This window comes from Ambystoma mexicanum, chromosome 4q (assembly GCF_040938575.1).
Source record: "Ambystoma mexicanum isolate Mex_15411 chromosome 4q, UKY_AmexF1_1, whole genome shotgun sequence".
Taxonomy (NCBI): Eukaryota; Metazoa; Chordata; class Amphibia; order Caudata; family Ambystomatidae; genus Ambystoma; species Ambystoma mexicanum.
The window spans coordinates 1,062,847,873-1,062,860,970 of record NC_090928.1 but is presented as its reverse complement, the minus strand read 5'-3'; the positions used below and the strand labels follow the sequence as shown (position 1 = coordinate 1,062,860,970).

Below are 13,098 nucleotides of genomic sequence, written 5' to 3'. Positions count from 1 at the left end.
ACTGCTGTCTATGAAACACAGCTGTTTTTTTGCTGCCATACTCTTTTCTCTGTTTTTTAAATCATTTTCTGTACACACTGCCACAGGAAATAGCATGGATGCACCTCTCTAAGTATAAATATAGATATAGTTAATATGTTATTACGAATTTTTATTTTTCACATGTCAATAAACAATATATACATGTTATTGAGAAAACAAAGAAGGATAGCACGTTAGCATTTTGTCTATTGAATATTTTGATTGAATAGAAAAATAAAAGGAGCTTTCTGTGAATATTTACAATTCTTTAACTTGCAGTATGAAGTACACCATACCCAATAGCCTTTAAAGAAATTTTTTTTGGAGTGACTGACACAACTAGAAGATGTGAATAATTTATTACTTTGGATTACTAGCATTGCGTTAAAGAAAAGCACAGCAACATACTAATCATCCGAGTAACGCTCATCAATTCACTCATTTGCCATAACCTAGGTTTCTTAATTTGGGGTTTGCAAATTGTTCCAGGACATTGGGCAGGGGAGCGGAGAAAATGACACAAGGCGCAGAACGGTACACAAGATGCTGGTTATCAGACAGAATTTGGTGGATATGGTTTGTTGGCATGACCTATCCTTCGAGTATAAGTAAGATAGAAGGAGATGGCCTTAGGCTGAGAGGATCCAATCGAGACCCAGCAAATGCCATATAGCCTGCTAGGGATGAACTTTTATTGCCCTAGTAAATGTACACAGAGGGGACATTTAGTTATTTAGGTTTTTTGGAAAGCTCTAGAAGCCAAATGTTAGCCACTTCAAAGTACTTGGCATGTAGGTTCCTATTATGCACTTCTCTTCTCTGTTAAGCGGGGGGCGGGGTGCTGGAAAGATGGATGGACTGATGCCAAGCAAAGGCCCATAATCCTGGCTATTGGTGGACAGAAATAAGACAAATCGTCAATTTACGTTGCAAATCTTTGCTTTAGGAAGCCGAAGGGTTGACAAAGTGCAATCTAATATAAACCCGAGAAACTGGAGGTGCTAGGAGGGCTGAACTTCTGAATTCTTCCAGTTGTTAAGAAAACCGAGACCCATCAATAATCTGACTCGTCTCAAGATGCTTTTTGCACCACTGCTGGAATCTGGGCCAAGATTAGTATATTGCCTTGGTAGATAAAAATCCTGAAACATCTGAGTCGCTAAAAAACTGATGACTGGTCGCAATAATCTGACACAAAAACACAAAGGTGCTGAGGATAACCTGAAGGGCAATGAAGAAAACTGAAATAGCTGACAGCGCCACTAGAAACACATAAAATGCCTGTGTTAAATGCTATTAGAATTGTAAAATAGGCCTGGCCTCAACAACGCAACTTTCTCCATCTTAAAATTCTGATAAAGTATATATTGATTGAGGGAACAGAGATTAAGATCTGGATGGAAAGAAAGATCCTTCTTCCGAACCAGAAAGATGTTGCTAATTAAGTTGTTGGGCATAGAGCTCTTTTGTAGCAATTGCCTGATCTTCTGCTGTAATTCTTGGTGCCTGAGCCAACCTGAGTGGGGTTGGGGGAGAACTCTGAAGAGCCATGCCAAGAAACGATGCGATAGCCCCTGACCATCACTAACACCAAGGGATCCCTGGAAACGTCCAACCAATTTCTAAAAAAATACGGACTCCTTCCCGCTACTGGAATGTGTGACAGTGAAACAGGGAAAATACGACTAACCATATGAGGTGCCTTCGATCTCCCATCTGGATCCTATCCCTCGCTGACCTCCCTCAGAAAAACAATTTGGACCTAGACCGTGGTTGTTGGTGGACGGTCTGGGGGTTACAAAAACCTTGCTGTAAGAGCCTAAAATCACCACCACGTCTTGTGGCCTGGAAGCGGCTTATGGAACAACTCCTTGCCCACGTAACAACCTGGGGATGAAACATCTTTCTTAACAAAGGTTGGACTCTAGTCAAGGTATTGCATGTGTACAACCATTCCCAATCCCCTTATATGAACCCTTGCCAAACAAAACCTCCTCCGAATCCCCCTGGGTCTAGGCACCTGCCAGGCCCACTAGCGTTTAGCTGATTTTCATCAGAATCCACTTATTGGACTCTTTCACTATGGAGGCATTGGAATTCGCAGAAGCGATGAGACGTCTGGACCCAGCCCTAGCTTCTTCTGGCCTGTGTAATGTTTTAAGAATTGGCCTCACTTAATTTAGAAGATTATCTTGACAAGCGGCCCAAGCTCTGTCTACTCCTTTGGAAATGTCACATTTCAGGAATAAAATATACCCAATTTGGGATTAACATGAGAGACATTATGCTGTTTGCTGGAAATTATGGGTTTGGGACATTCTGCTTTTATCTTGCTCCTTGAGCTCCTATCCAGATTTCTCCAAAGATCGTACTGGCAGGAAAACCTCCTTATGCGAGGCAGTACATACCATTCTGTGGAATTTGATTGCCAGAGCCGAGAGGAGTCAAACATGAGCTCCACCATGTAATCAGCTTCCCCCTATCCCCAGAGGTTGAAGGGTCAGGTCATCCCATTAGGTCAACCCAGTTGGCAGGGGCAGTTAGGGAAATCCAAGGGTGGGGAATGTGCATCAGCCATGGATGGGTTGCACCATTCTCCACCTGACGAGCTTAGAGCCGATAGTTTTGCCTCCTTCTATGTTTTCTGTCCGCCCCCCGCCCACACAACAGAGACCAAGTTGTGTACTGAGATCACCCAACAAAGACATTTACGACAATACAGCAGTATTGGGGATGCTGTACTTGGAATCCATAAAAGAAAGTGCACCCCCTAATCTGTACATGGTGCCGTTTTTGAGCAACTTTACGTAGTACTGAGGGAGTTCCAGTTCTATGTGATAATGTTGCATATAAATGAGTGGGAAAAGGCATTTTAAAAAATCATCTTTTTGTGCCGTGAGATTATCACTGGATATGGGAGTGCCTACGTCGTCAAACATAGCATCTTCTCCCTCGATTACTTAATGGCTACTCCAAAATTCACAATTACAATGCATTCCCATGCCTGAGACACAGTATTGTGAATAAATGTTGGTAAATTGGTCTGCCATTCTGCAGAGCCTACAGCATTCTGAGTGTTTATGAAGGAGGTATTTACAAGTTTATCTTTGCCCCCAGACATCCTGAAGCCACTTGAAAGGGAAGTTTATAGAAGCAGCATGGACAGCCTCTCCGAATACTTAAAATTAAGTAAACCTCAGTCCCCTATTTATGAAGGGACTATTGCATAGTCCTTTCCTCTAAACTGAACCTGAACGCTCAGCGACAACCAAACCTTTCCTCTGACCGATTCCGGATTCCTGAGAGAAAATGGAATCGCAGCAAGGGCCAGCGTATCATGTGCCGGATATGGTAGCTTCACCAAGGGGAAAGGAGAACAAAGATACCCCCTTACTTTTACTGTAAGACAAAAGCTGTAGTCTGGCTCACTAACGGAGCCCAGAAGCATTTGCTGCGAAAGTGAAAGTGAGAGAGAATGGTCACATTTCTAGAGTCCCTTGCGAAGGACCTCCACAAAATGTGGATTTTTGCAGATAATATAATGCTAACACTGACAAACGTACCCAACTCGTTGGACAAGCTAACTCAGGAGATTAAGGGCTTCCCAAAGATTTCTGGTTTTAAAGTGAATGAAACAAAATCTGAAATTTTGGTCCCCGAGGCAACAGTGAATCTAGTGCAAGAGAGATAGCCATATAAGTGCGAGTCTAGGTCCATTAAATACTTAGGCATTGGACTATAATGACATCCAAATACACCTCTTATTATAAAGCAAACTGCCCGAGGCTGATGGCTAGTAATATACAGGGCTTAAAGAAGTGGAAAGGACCATCACTTACTTCGTTAGGTTGCATAGTTCCGATTAAAATGAACATCCTGACCAGCCCTTTATCTATTCCAGGCTCTTCCAATACACAAACCCTAAGATCTGCAAATTAGACAACATAGTATTTTTCACTTTGTCTGGAAAGGGTCAAAACTCGGATGTAATAGGCAAACATTCATGTGCTCAAGATCCCAGGAGGGGTTGGTTGCCATACACCAATAAAGGATATATTTTGGCGCAGCCCAGAGCAAATATTGAATGGGCGAGACTGAAGTCTGATCGGTAATGGCTTTATATGGAACAGGCAGTAGCTGGAACTAGGATTTGGTCTCAAACATATTTGAGATGAAACGGGAGAGCCTGGTCATTGTCAGTCAACCCCATCACTAATTGGAGTCTACACCGGGATTGCAAGCAGAGAATTTTATCTCCTAGAAGTAAGAAGGCTTTATGCAAGTAGGAGACATGTTCCAAGGGGGGAGCATCAAGTTATCTGAGGTATGCAAGGTGGGGTGCAGGAGAAGGATAGGTTTGAACATTAGCGGGCTGCTAGGCTTCTTAGGGAATTTGAAAAACGAGCCCTTTACTCCAACTGTGGGAAAGTACAAATATTAAAAATGTATAAACTCCTGCAAGCATGCCGCACATTGGAGTCAGATAAACAGAGAGTAAAGTGAGGAGTGGATATAGGAACAACAGTCAATGAATATAGATGGAATGAATCTTGGAAGGGGATCCATAAATACATTAGTAGTGTACAGCTTGCGTAAATACAATAGAAGACTCCATACCAATGGCACTACACACCAATACGATGGCATGCAAAGGATAGATGTAGACCGGAAACATGCTGGAGGGAATGGCAGATAAAGGAAGAAACATTTGTGTACTATGTGGATGTCCCAAACAAGATTTTCCATGCTTAAAAGAAATGTTGAATTCCCCCTACCAAATGACCCTTTGCTACTGGTGTTGGCTGTAACTGATGACGGGAATGAGATTGACATGTCAGCTTTACATTTTTCTGCTTGCTGCAAGATGGGTGTATTTTCAAGCAATGGGGTAAAAGAGACCCTCCCGATGGTAAGGGTTTGGAACATTTTAGCAATGGAAAGGATCTCTAAGACAATTAAAGGACTGAAGTTAAGTTTTACAGCATTTGGGGCCCCTTTTATAAGATATTCATCAAATGACAGGATGAGAATGCACTGTGCACAATGGCTGCGTACACTAGGATTCTCAGAATAAGACCAGGGTTGGAGTGGGGTGGAGAAGATGTAGAGGAGGTGGGGGATACAGTGGTCAAGCCTGGGACTACTTTGGGTCTGAATATGTGAAATGAATAGGACATTTTCAAAACTACTCTGGGAAATGTACCAGAGATGGAGGGAAAAATTGAAAATATGTCAAAAGGGAGTGTGGGGTGGGGGGCAAGGGTGGAGGTTTGTATTGAGACTTACACAGTTAACAATGGGTAAACTTGATTTTTGAAACTGTTAAACTTGTTATTCACTGTTACAATGAGCTTAATCTATCAATTTGTTCTTGTTTTGCTTAATCAATGCAGGTTCTAATTAAATATAATTTGTGAAAAAAGAGAAGTGCATAATACTTGCCTCTGTGCCATTAATAGAAAGACCATCGTAGTTAGTTGCACTAGTAACAATCAGACTTGAAGGCGACCAGGAAACAGAAACAGTCACATGGTTCAGTAATGGTTGGCTGTCGAAGTGCAAAGATTTGGGCTTTGTATTCTTAACATTGTGTGTTTGGGGGTGTTGTTAGAAAAGCTTGGCTGTGGGGAGGTCCGAGATCCTACTAGATGTATGGCTTGCCATATCACAGGGCAAGAGATTAAGCAGGTCTAAGGTGCATGAGTGCATTATAAATTAGCTCCATGGATCAGGCAGGTCCTTCTATCTGAGCTACTTCAGTCAATGAGATAATAAATAATTGTCCACATCCTATAACGGAGAGAAGTATTTCTTAGTTGTAGCATTACTCACTGTGAACAAACATGAAAAAGTCAGGGATTATATATTTAAGAAGAGCAAACGATAGACAGAATATGATATGCCCCAATTTGCTGTAATAATTTGTTTCAATAAATGAAAACTGAAAAATGTCTATGGAAATACATTTCACATAGAGGCTTGTGAACTTTACAATAGTGCGTGATACATACAATATGAGAACAGATGAATGTTATAGCTCAACCTAACCGCATAATGAATTAATCCTCTGATATTAATTCCAAAGACATCCATAATTCCAGTGTTTTAGCAAGGGTGGAAATGCAAATTACATTTGTCAGAAGCCATTTACAACATTTTGCAAATTGCACCCAGGCCCCTTCTTACTACAAAGACATCCTAAAAGAAAAAACAGATTACCATCACAATATGCATATTTGGTCTTTCACTGAAAGTAGGTTGCCTTAACACAGGAAAGCTGTGGAACATGAGCAAAATAAAAGAGAACATCAAAACTTCCTCTAAGAATGGTAGGATTTCATTGGTTTATCTCTTTTGGCAGGGCACACATTCATCAGATATTTTAGACTGATAATGAAATGCAAATAATGAGGCCTTTTTAAAACATATTTGAGGTGTATTCTCTGTGTCTCAAGGCTTTTTGTATGCTAATGATGGAGGAAAGACTCAGTTTAAACTTTAGTTCATTCTCACATTCAATATCCGTTTTCAGGAATTCCTTGTAATCAAATTACATTATTGTGACAGTTTCATTTAGTAGTACCTGCTAAGAAAATAAAAACCTTGTGTAAAAATGAAAAATATAGGGGAAGGAAACCTGAAAATATTTTGCAGTTTGAAATGCCTGATGTGGTGGAAAAGCAATTCTGGAAATCGACAAAAATGTCAGTCAAAATATAAATATACACAATACACTATGCATATTGGCGAAGCTGTTCATATCACCCTACATCCCTATACAAAAAGACTGCTACATTGTTATGGCAGGTAAGGAATGAATACCTTTGTGTTTATTATGGTTAATGCAATGTATGTATTTTTGGAAAACGAGAAGATCTCGATGGAGATACATAGTTTTGGAGTGTAAGATTTAATGATTCAGTACCACACACACAGATAGAAGGTTAAGGCAGGTACTGTCCACATTAGCACTTTAATTTAAAAGCTTAGTATGGTCTCTGGAAAATTCAGAGCACATGCAATGCACTATTAAAATGGTTAAGACATTATGTTTCATGTGGGGTCAATTGCATAGTAGTTCAGTATCCCCCAGCGAACAGTGACTAAGACGCTGTTAGGAGAAAGCAAGAAACACACAACCTGTTTCAGTAAGGAGAAAGGGTGTGTGGGAGTTAATCACGGTGAGGTGCGGCCTCTGTGGATAGGTACAATGAAAGCAAAAGCAATCGTCATACGATTGCAGCATCCTTTGTAATCTATTTGCGGTTTTGAGACCTGTTGCATTCGCGCTAGATACTGTGTAGATGTCGGGAGAGAGTTATCTCATAAAAGCGTGTAAGCAGTGTGATCCACTGAGAAGACTCGAATGAGACGCAATCAGGCTTGACATCCGCCGCTAATGTGGATACCCACCAGATATCAATATAGGGGGCCTTCCCCTTCCTGATCTTGAGACGTATAACAATCCCTACCTAACCCATCTTGCCTTGGAAATGACCTATAAGGTCGAAACACGTGTCAGCAAATCTAATAAATACCTGTTAATGCTCACACAAACAAGATCTCGCAAGCTTTTATGAGAGAACTCTCTCTCGACATCTACACAGTGTCTAGCGTGAATGTGACAGATCTCAAAAGCGCAAGTCTAATCCCAGAAAGGGACAGTGGGGCACAGTCCCAAGCAGACCAGGCCACATGCAGCAGGGCACTAGATATACTAATCTAAACGCGTGACAGTCCCGCAGTTCCAGTGTTCCCATCACCAGTATAAATCCTTTGCAATCTAGTCTCACTTCAGAGCTTATAAAAAAAACTGTTCTGGGTGGACAAATCAGATATGCAGAGAGCCATCCTGAATCTGTGTAGGTTGCAGCTGATCTGATTTCTCCAAACCTGTGATTTTCCTTTTAGAAAATGAAGAAACAAAATCAGGTAAGTACAGTACAATAGGAGCCTTATTATATTTCTCAACTAAGTGCCCAATTTGCAGGAGTAGGTCTTCCAATCCAGTATCATTAAGATCACTAGATCTTTAGTGTCTTTGCAAATCCAGGGGTTGTTGGCGGTCTCTCTAAAAGGGCTGCAAGAAGATAGACATGTTTGTTTCCTTCAAGAGACCTGGCAACCACTGTCCTTTTGAGGTTTGATATCAGCTTCTTTCATCGGTTTTACTTCGTCTTCTTTTTTTGGCTTAGTCTGTAAATAAAAAATTAAAAAATATTAAAAAAGCTCAATCAAGGCTTACTGTAACTTTTTTGTTTAATTAACATTGAACGTTTTACAGAAAGTAATACTTCCGGCAGAAAAAAATAGTATGGCTGTTAGTTGCTATGGAGTTCATCGCTGCTTCAACTATTTTTAAATGTATTTTTGCAAGGAAATATTATAAAATACAATACAAAAACAATTACAGGCAACAATTGTTTCATTGAAAGAGACCTGCACTTATTATATTTGTTGATGTGCTCAACTAAGCAGAATTTCTTGAAAGCGACCGCAGTAGGATTTAACTGCTGTCTTATTCCCCAGTACTCACTGCATTTTCCAGCTGTTGCCAGTGGAGTAAATTTGCTGAAAATTTTGGGGGGATATGACATCTAAAGAAAAGGTGCCCTTGATAAATGAATGGGGACAAAATGTTGTGTCACGAAAGTTGGGGTGGGACAAATACCCTTGTCCCCCCCCTAAAATTACACCCATGGCTGTTGCCATCTCATGGCCAGGTATTACCATTATGTTAGTACAAATTACTATCCTGTGGCCTACAGAAATGCCAAAACTGTCGGCTTTACCAATGATTTTTAACAGGAATTCAATGCAAGGACCATATGAAGGACTGACATACGGCTTATAATGAAAACAGGAACTTTTGCTCATTTTCGTGAAAGTGGCAAACTCGCCTTTCTTCCACTCTTGACTGTTGCTGTTAAAAGGCTTTTCAGTTCCACAAGCTATCCAGATCATCATTTCACTTACTTCACATTCTATTTTGGAGCATGTGCTGTTCTGTTTCACCGTCATTCTCTCTTCCTTGGCGGGCTGATTTGCTGGCTGAGGGGCCCTTCATAGCTGATTTGAGCATGCTGTTGTTGGCATAGTTGGCTGCTTGAGAAACTGGACCCCTGTACAGCAGCTTCCTGGTTGATGGAAATCAGATTCCAGTGGTACATAAAGTCAAAACTTTGTGAACTTATATGAAGGCCAATGTGGAGAATAATGCCCACGTAGATGCAATCATAAAAAGCACGAATTATCATCTGAAAGTACTCCGCCAAGTGGCCCCTCTAGTTTCAGAGGAAAACCGTATAAAATTGGTCCGGGCTGCAATATTTTACCAAGAGTGGACTATTGAAATGCCCTCTGGGGAGGAGCCAAGAAGGTGGATCTTCAGAGACTTCAGAAGATTCAAAACTCTGCAGTACGCATTGTTTTCCAAATGAAGCGCCTTGAGCCCACATCAGCAGCCAGGAGGATTCTCCACAGGTTGCCAGTCTCGGCCAGGATTCAATTCAAACTTCTGACCATTTGTCACAAATGTGTCTACAGTGACACACCTATATATCTCAAGAACAATCTGAGATTATATATCCCTAGAAGACCACTTTGGTCAGCCAATGATTGCCTCCTGCAAGTAGATCGTTTTAAAAGAGCTGGCGGAAACGGTTGCGCTTTTCATGTGCAGGCCGCGCAGGCTTGGAATGCCCTGCCGGCTCCTTCTACATAACACAGTCAACTTCGTGGGCTTTCGAAAACAGTTGAAGACATTTCTGTTCATTTAGTCTTTGACCTGCCACCTGGCTTAGATAGGGTTTCTTCTTCTATGGTGCCTGGATGTTTTCGGGCATTGGCGTCTTATGAATAAAATAACATAACAGAAGGTTGCCAGACTGTCAATGAACACAGGAGGACAGACATTTGGACCTTATCTCCCTACATATCCTGTTTGACACAATTTCATCTCCACTTTTCACACAGTGTAATGAACACAGACTATGCAAGGAGCTCAGAGTATAATTTTTCATTACAGATGGTTACATATTACTATTATTTATCAGCCTAATACCATGTAAGGCATTGTCTCACTGTGAACTAACAGAATTTAGCATGACATGACACAGAAATAATTCTTAATGTTAACCCTTTTAGCATCAAGGTGTCAAGCTTTTTTCAATTTCACTGCACTAGCTTGGCCACTCGATTTCATTACCATCTGTTACAAACAACATTCATATTTATGCACAATCAATTCTTGACTATACCACTTTTGACTCAGACTTGGCAGTCACAATCAACATTGTGCAGTTTGACTTGGGATGGAAATGTATAGAGATGCCCGGGCAAATCAGTCACAAAAAGTCCAGAATTTGCCGAGCACACACTGGAGCCACTCGTGCGACGAACATTACATTGTGGACTAACTTAAAATTCTCCAAATCAGCACAACCCATTTTGCAGAACTATGGTCCACCTAACAGGACTGATATGGACCCATGCTATTGCAAAAAATGATTTCCCTGTTACATCCCTCCCTCTATCCATGTGTTTGTAGAACCAATTTCCTACTTTCCCTTTCTATTATCTTCTTTTGGTAATTGTCTTCCCTCTGTGGGATATATTAACCCAACTCAGCTGTGCTTCCCCACTTCACAAAGCTGCATTTCAGCAGAAACAACAAAATAGCTGCACTGGCTTCTGTGAGCTCCATGTCCTCAAAAATGCATTTTGCAGCAAAAAAAGATGGCTGCACCGTCTTGCCAAGCACACATTGGGCAGGATGGAACAAGGGGAAACATTGAGGGAGCGTGCCAGTGTGTTCTGACATATACAAATGGAATAAAGTGAAAAAGCAGCGTTGCTTTGCTGTCAGCCCAAAATCCCCATTAAAAAGGAAAAATGTTCACCTTTAAAATAATTCTGCTGAAGTTATTTTCATCTGCTCTTCCTTAAACTACTATTATTAATAAGGCACTGCCATGCCCAGTATATCCCACTGTGCTTCAGCAAAACCAAGCATGATTTCTAATTGACAGGCCCTGTCAAACCAACTCTGTTGTGAAAAATCAACAAAGGAACTTCACTTTTTACTGCACAGGGAAACGTGTTCATTTTCTTCACAAAGTATCAAAGATCAGTAGTTCAAAGGAACTCCAGCTATCTGCGCCATGTCAATTTCAATGCATCTGTGCTTCAAACCAAACTCTGGCATACAAGAAAATAACTATGGCTGCAAAACAGTGTGGGAATCTGATGGAGATGCAAAAATGAATTTAAAAAGAAATGCCAGCTTGCACCACATGCGTAAAAATAAAAATGGGCTTGGCAAACTAAAAGAGAAAAATGCCCATTTTAAAAAGTACAACTGTTGAATGAAAGCCTGCCATTACCTAGCCATGTGAAGGGGTTGGTTGCTGGTGAAAATACACACATGGGCTATTTTATTCCACAGGCTTGTTTTAATTCAGGACCAAATATAAGAAAATGAAGGTTTTATACCACCTGGGCTGGGTTTTGCAAGCTCTCAAAAACAGGTTATTTCAGTTGGCAGAGCTAAGGCTTCCCCCAAAGAAAGGGAACCACCATAAACTCTCAGCAGATACTAACACCCCAGTGATAATTACTAGGTTGGACAGAATCTGGTCTGGGCTGAAGCAATGGAACTCCCAGGACAAGGAAGTGTAAAAGTGGGCAAGGGGCAATAAACCTTCAATCAAGCTGGGAAACCCCCACCTAGCTCTGGAGGAAATGACAGTTGGTGGCAGCCGAAGAGAAAAAAAATGGTCCAGTGACAGACAAAGGTCTGCCATTTGTTTCCAAAGAGTATTGATTAATATAAATTTAAAGACTTATCTCTGCAGCAAGACTTTGCAAAAATGTAAAAAGTTATTTTGTGGGGTATAATTTGAGACATTGTAGAATTCACTGACACATTGGGTACAGAAATGGCAAAAAATAGGGGATTATAAGAAAAGTATCCATGATCCCATGGCAAATTTTCATACTTACCTCCCTTATGATAATCCACACACGTGTTTAAAGATACAGAATTTTGGGCCGAATCTTTCATACTCAAAATTACCAAAAAGTATTAGAAGGGCGAAACAATGTATCACAGATTTCAGAGTTGGGGTGGAATGTTCTACATAAAATATGTAACCTGTTTATGTAAGCTGCGAAAAGACTTCAACTGCATAAATGTACCATTTGTGGCAAAATCGGATTTTAGCTAAAGTAACTGTGGGAGGTTTTTGAACATTGTAAAACTTGCATCATAAATCTGATATTCTGCCTTGAAATCCAACCAGTTGAGAGCGAGGCAGGGACTAGCACCCCAGACCAATCCAGTCGGTTAGAGGTGTGCTTAGTTAAGCCTACCCAGCCATATACTTTGATGATGTCACTATGCATTATAAATAAGAGTCCCTGACAAGACTCTAGACAGACACTCTTCCTGATTTTCCTGCACCAGCGTTCCTGTTCCCTTCATCCTGCTGAGTCCAGATTCCAACTACAAGGCCTAAGCATTGCTGACCCTTCCAGCAAGGCCTCAATTCTAAAATCCCAAATAACCAAAGGGAGAAAGCTGTGGTATTCTTTGGGAAGTATCCTGATACCACTAATTGCTGCCCACTAACTGCATCCAGCGGTACCTGTGCCATCCAGCGACCAGAATTACCATCCGGTGACCCGACCTTGCCTAGCTGTCTTTTACCCAGCTGTCCTTTGCCAGGCGTGCTGCCGTGTGGCGACCAGAACCTGTTGAGGGTCAAAATCCCAAACTAAAAGTGGACTCTAAGTATAATCCCTACCCCATAGCAATCCATAGTCTATCTTGTCTTGCATTTGTCCTTATTCCACACTCTAAGCCATCCTATCCTTTTCCTGATGACTTGTTAAAACTGTCAGAATTATCCGTGCAACCGTGTCCTTGATTCTAGTGCTAGCGGCATCTCTCTTTTCATTTTTGTCTGGTGTAAGCCCTTAGTTATATTTTGAGTAAGGCAACTAATTTCCATATATTTTATTCTTTGTATTGAGCACTGTGGTGGTAAGGTTGACCTCGCGAATCAACCTTGGTGC

General features: G+C 41.1%; 1 protein-coding gene across 2 annotated transcripts in view; it reads right to left on the bottom strand.

Annotated features, from left to right (window-relative positions):
- Nucleotides 1–361: 361 nt before the first annotated feature.
- The window catches only part of BROX (BRO1 domain and CAAX motif containing), a 904,523-nt gene continuing 891,786 nt past the window's right edge, over nucleotides 362–13,098 (bottom strand). For both annotated transcript variants that reach the window (XM_069608616.1, XM_069608615.1), the window contains one exon: nucleotides 362–8,217. In XM_069608616.1, the coding sequence (XP_069464717.1) occupies nucleotides 8,131–8,217 (87 nt within the window). In that variant the 3' untranslated portion in view covers nucleotides 362–8,130. The remainder of the gene's footprint in view (nucleotides 8,218–13,098) is intronic.